Below are 3,702 nucleotides of genomic sequence, written 5' to 3' on the forward strand. Positions count from 1 at the left end.
TTTTCGCTTACCCGCCCTGCTGTATGCAGCAAGTAAGGCGGCCCGGCTGATGGCACCACGCGACGGTCGATGTGGCATGAGAATATTGTTAGTTATGTAGGTCATGGTTGTACGAGTGCTGGGATACTGCCAGGGCGCGCACACCTAGACAGGAGGACGATTAGGGTCCTCAACCAAAGCCTTTGGCTCAAAAGCCTAACCGCAAGGCAGCGGCGTTTGACGGGGAAATGGAAATGCATTACCTTTTCTACGGAACAAGTCGCCATACATGTTCCAACCCCCAACCTGGAGGACCAGGAGACTGTGTTCGTCAGACCTCTAACCATTGACCAACCTGGTATGAGAGACTCTGTGAGTGTCGTGCGGACACCCCCCGGTATGGCTCAATGGGTCGCCGAAACATATCATATCGAAAGGCAAGTAGCAAGTGGTCAGCTGAATTGACATTTTACATATTTTTTGTTGGGTGTCATAGAATTACCGTGGGATGGTTTCAACCCCCCGGTATGGCTCAATGGGTCGCCGAAATCAGACATATCGAAAGGCAAGTAGCAAGTGGTCAGCTGAATTGACATTTTACATATTTTTTGTTGGGTGTCATAGAATTACCGTGGGGCCTGATGGTTTCATTTGAAAGATTCCCGAGGAACCGTTGCACGCATCATGTCGAACAATCCGTAAACACTTTCAGCATGTTTGCTCTTTCCGTTTTATTGTTATTCTAATGTGTCCGTAAAACCAACGTCACCTCGTAAAAAATTGCGGGTGGGAATTTACCGGGGGTTCTGAAACTCCGACAAAGCTACAGCCTTATTAAAACTTTAGGTTGGATTGCATTGCATCAGAAGTCCCTGCTTCAGTGCGGCTTCAGAGAGCTCGCTCCTGAGACACATGACATCCTACATTCGGTTAGCTGGCAACCTTTACAGAAGCCGGTTCTGATAACTTTGATTCTTCAGTCCATGAACTCATCAATGGCACAGAGGTTCAAACAGGCATTCCAAGAGTGGTAGAAATAGAGTAATTCTTTACATCAATAAATGATGATCATACGGTCTCCTGGGGTCAAGGGCCGATGCGTTCGTGGGAACAATGTAGTCAAGCTTTAATTATTCATGGATTTGGTTTGTGGTTACCACATTGGGTGTAAGCTTCACCCTTTGTCCCTGTGCCTCATTTCCAGTCCAAAATGACCAGTTCGATGAGCCCTTACATCGCTAAGCCCACATAGCTGCGTACTCATGTTACCAGGGCGCCCAACGGATGAGTTTTGAGCCCGATGAAAGCCAACACCTGGGTTCTCACTGAAGTAGCATCTGGCAGACCCTAAGCCCTTTCATCGGTACACAAAAGGACGATAAGCAAGGGGCCATGGGCCTCTTCCGAGACTGTCGCACAAACCCCATCAAAGAAACTACGCAGACGCGACTACCAAATGAGCTCCCAGTCGAGTCAAGATGATTTTACTCGGTGGCTCAACACAAATTTGATCCCGACATATCCAGTACCCGCACCATCCGCAGCCCCAGAAATGTGCGTCGGGAAGGGAGATTGATGATGTGGTCAGTTAAGGCACGGCACACATACGTAAATTTTTAACTGACAATCCATTAATCTTATAATTTGCAGGTTTCTCTGTAAACCGGTCCCCTGCTGGAAACTTATCTCAATAGCAGGTAAACGCGTAAATAGACAGCCGGAGGCTTGTAGGTCAGGGAACGATTTGGATTTTTAGCTGTTAGTAGAGTTTAGGAGGTCCAAAATCGTTCGATTTAACTCCACAGGTTAATTCAGAACGAGTAAGCCTCGCATTTCAGCTATCCTGCCTCGAGTTCCTACGGCAAACCTCCCACCATTGTCGGTGGTTTCCAACGGCATATTACGGCATTGTTGAAACGCACGAAGATTTGCAGTCCAAAGCCTCAACGTTAAAATGCCCTTATTATGCACAAAAGCGATCGTTATTCGGTTAGGTCACCAGGAGCAATCCTACAATTATGGTGTCAAGCACTTAATCTTCGGAGCATATGCCGAACGGTCAAAAATTTCACCGGGATGAAATGGTTGATGAAAAATCCAATGATACAACTACATTGCAAAAAAAGACTCACATATATGTGGTAGGGTTTGGCTCCCATCGATCTTATCTCCGTCATATTTTTTAGCTGTTGGTGTACCAAGCCAGCCTCGAATAAACACAGCATTGAGAGAGTTAGCATCGGATACACCCAGTATTCGTCTAGACACCATAACGCGACGCAAAAAACTTGGAACACGAAAAAAGGCGCGGTCGCCCTTTCTTTGAACAATTCCGCAAACGTCGGAACGTTAAGATGCAACCTGTGCAGGGAGATAAAATGAAATTCAATGAAGTTACTCATTGTGCCCATATGATTCTTCGGCAGTCGACACATCCTGAGTCGTTTCGTAACCTCGCCAATTAAGGTATTTGGAAACCTTCCAGTCAACGGGGAAGTTAACTTCACTGATGCTATCCTTATCTTCGTTGAGAAAGTTATACTTCAGACGTTGGAAGTAGAAATAATGCCTCGAGGCTCCTGTGGAAAGTTCCTGTAACCAAAGATACGGGTTCATGAACTATGTGAGTACCTTTCCATGCAGAACTTGTACCAGTGTGGTGCAGCCGTTATTTGGCGTAGGAACTACTTTAGCATATTGAGCTTCACCTGGTCGCTGCACCTATAAATTAAGTGACTCGCTGAAGAACTGAGGTTGTGATTACCTTGTAGCAGGTAACGAGACACTTGAATCCGACAAACCAGTGACAAAAAAGACATGTAAGAATCTGAAGCACCCCTATGACAGCAGTGACTATTAAACCCAATTCGAGGTAGTCCGTGACGCCGAGAACGCTCGTCCAGTAGCCAAGCCAGACGGCGTACAACACGACAAACGGTAGAACATAGCCGTGGAGGAGTATCGGCTTCGGGTTATACAAGTCAATTTTAGCCACGTCTTGCGTCAGATGATCCACGGACTTTCTAGACATAACGCTCGTGTCGTAACTGTTGTAAGCAGCGCGACCGGATAGCCAAGGTCAGTTCACACGGTTTAACGGATTTGCAAGATCGAGGTATTCGCCGGAATTTTCCGGGTCGGGCGTGCTGCTGTCATTCAGGAGCTTCTATCCACCTAAAGAAGCAAGCGGAAAAAGCGTGCGACGCTGCTCTCTATGTTTTCTGTGTGTGAAGGAAGTATTACCAGTGCGAGGCCCCAACAACAAATGCGTCCAAAATTGCATTGAACTGACTACCAGATGCAGTGTGGACAACCGTTGAAGGGAGATTACTCCACGAAGTGGATTCCTGAAATGAGAAAAAATTGCGCCTGGTGTAAGTGTTCACTCTGAGTATGAAAATCCTCTCAACATGTCCACGCCGCTTTAGCAGGGTCAAGGGTGAAAACCTGTTGACTAAGCCTCACTAGCGTGCCGTGCAAGTTGATGGAACGCATTCTGAAGCGAGCCATCCTAGATCACCTTACTTCCAGCAATCTGATATCTCCAGCTCAACACGGATTTCTCCCAAACCGTTCTTGCGTGACAAACATGCTCGTGTTTATGGACAGCTTAACCCAAGCCAAGGACGAAGGACTCATATCGGATGCCATATTTTTCGACTTCTCAAAAGCATTTGATAGGGTCCCACACGTCCCGCTGCTCCACAAACTCGAGTCTTACGG

General features: G+C 46.9%; 1 protein-coding gene across 1 annotated transcript in view; it reads right to left on the bottom strand.

The window, feature by feature from the left end:
- The window catches only part of T265_00132 (hypothetical protein), a gene marked incomplete at both ends in the record, with an annotated part of 62,415 nt that overhangs the window by 47,442 nt on the left and 11,271 nt on the right, over nucleotides 1-3,702 (bottom strand). The window contains one exon of the mRNA XM_009163789.1: nucleotides 2,112-2,415. Coding sequence (XP_009162053.1) covers nucleotides 2,112-2,415 — 304 coding nt within the window. The remainder of the gene's footprint in view (nucleotides 1-2,111; nucleotides 2,416-3,702) is intronic.

The sequence above is a fragment of the Opisthorchis viverrini genome, assembly GCF_000715545.1.
Source record: "Opisthorchis viverrini unplaced genomic scaffold opera_v5_1, whole genome shotgun sequence".
NCBI lineage: Eukaryota > Metazoa > Platyhelminthes > Trematoda > Opisthorchiida > Opisthorchiidae > Opisthorchis > Opisthorchis viverrini.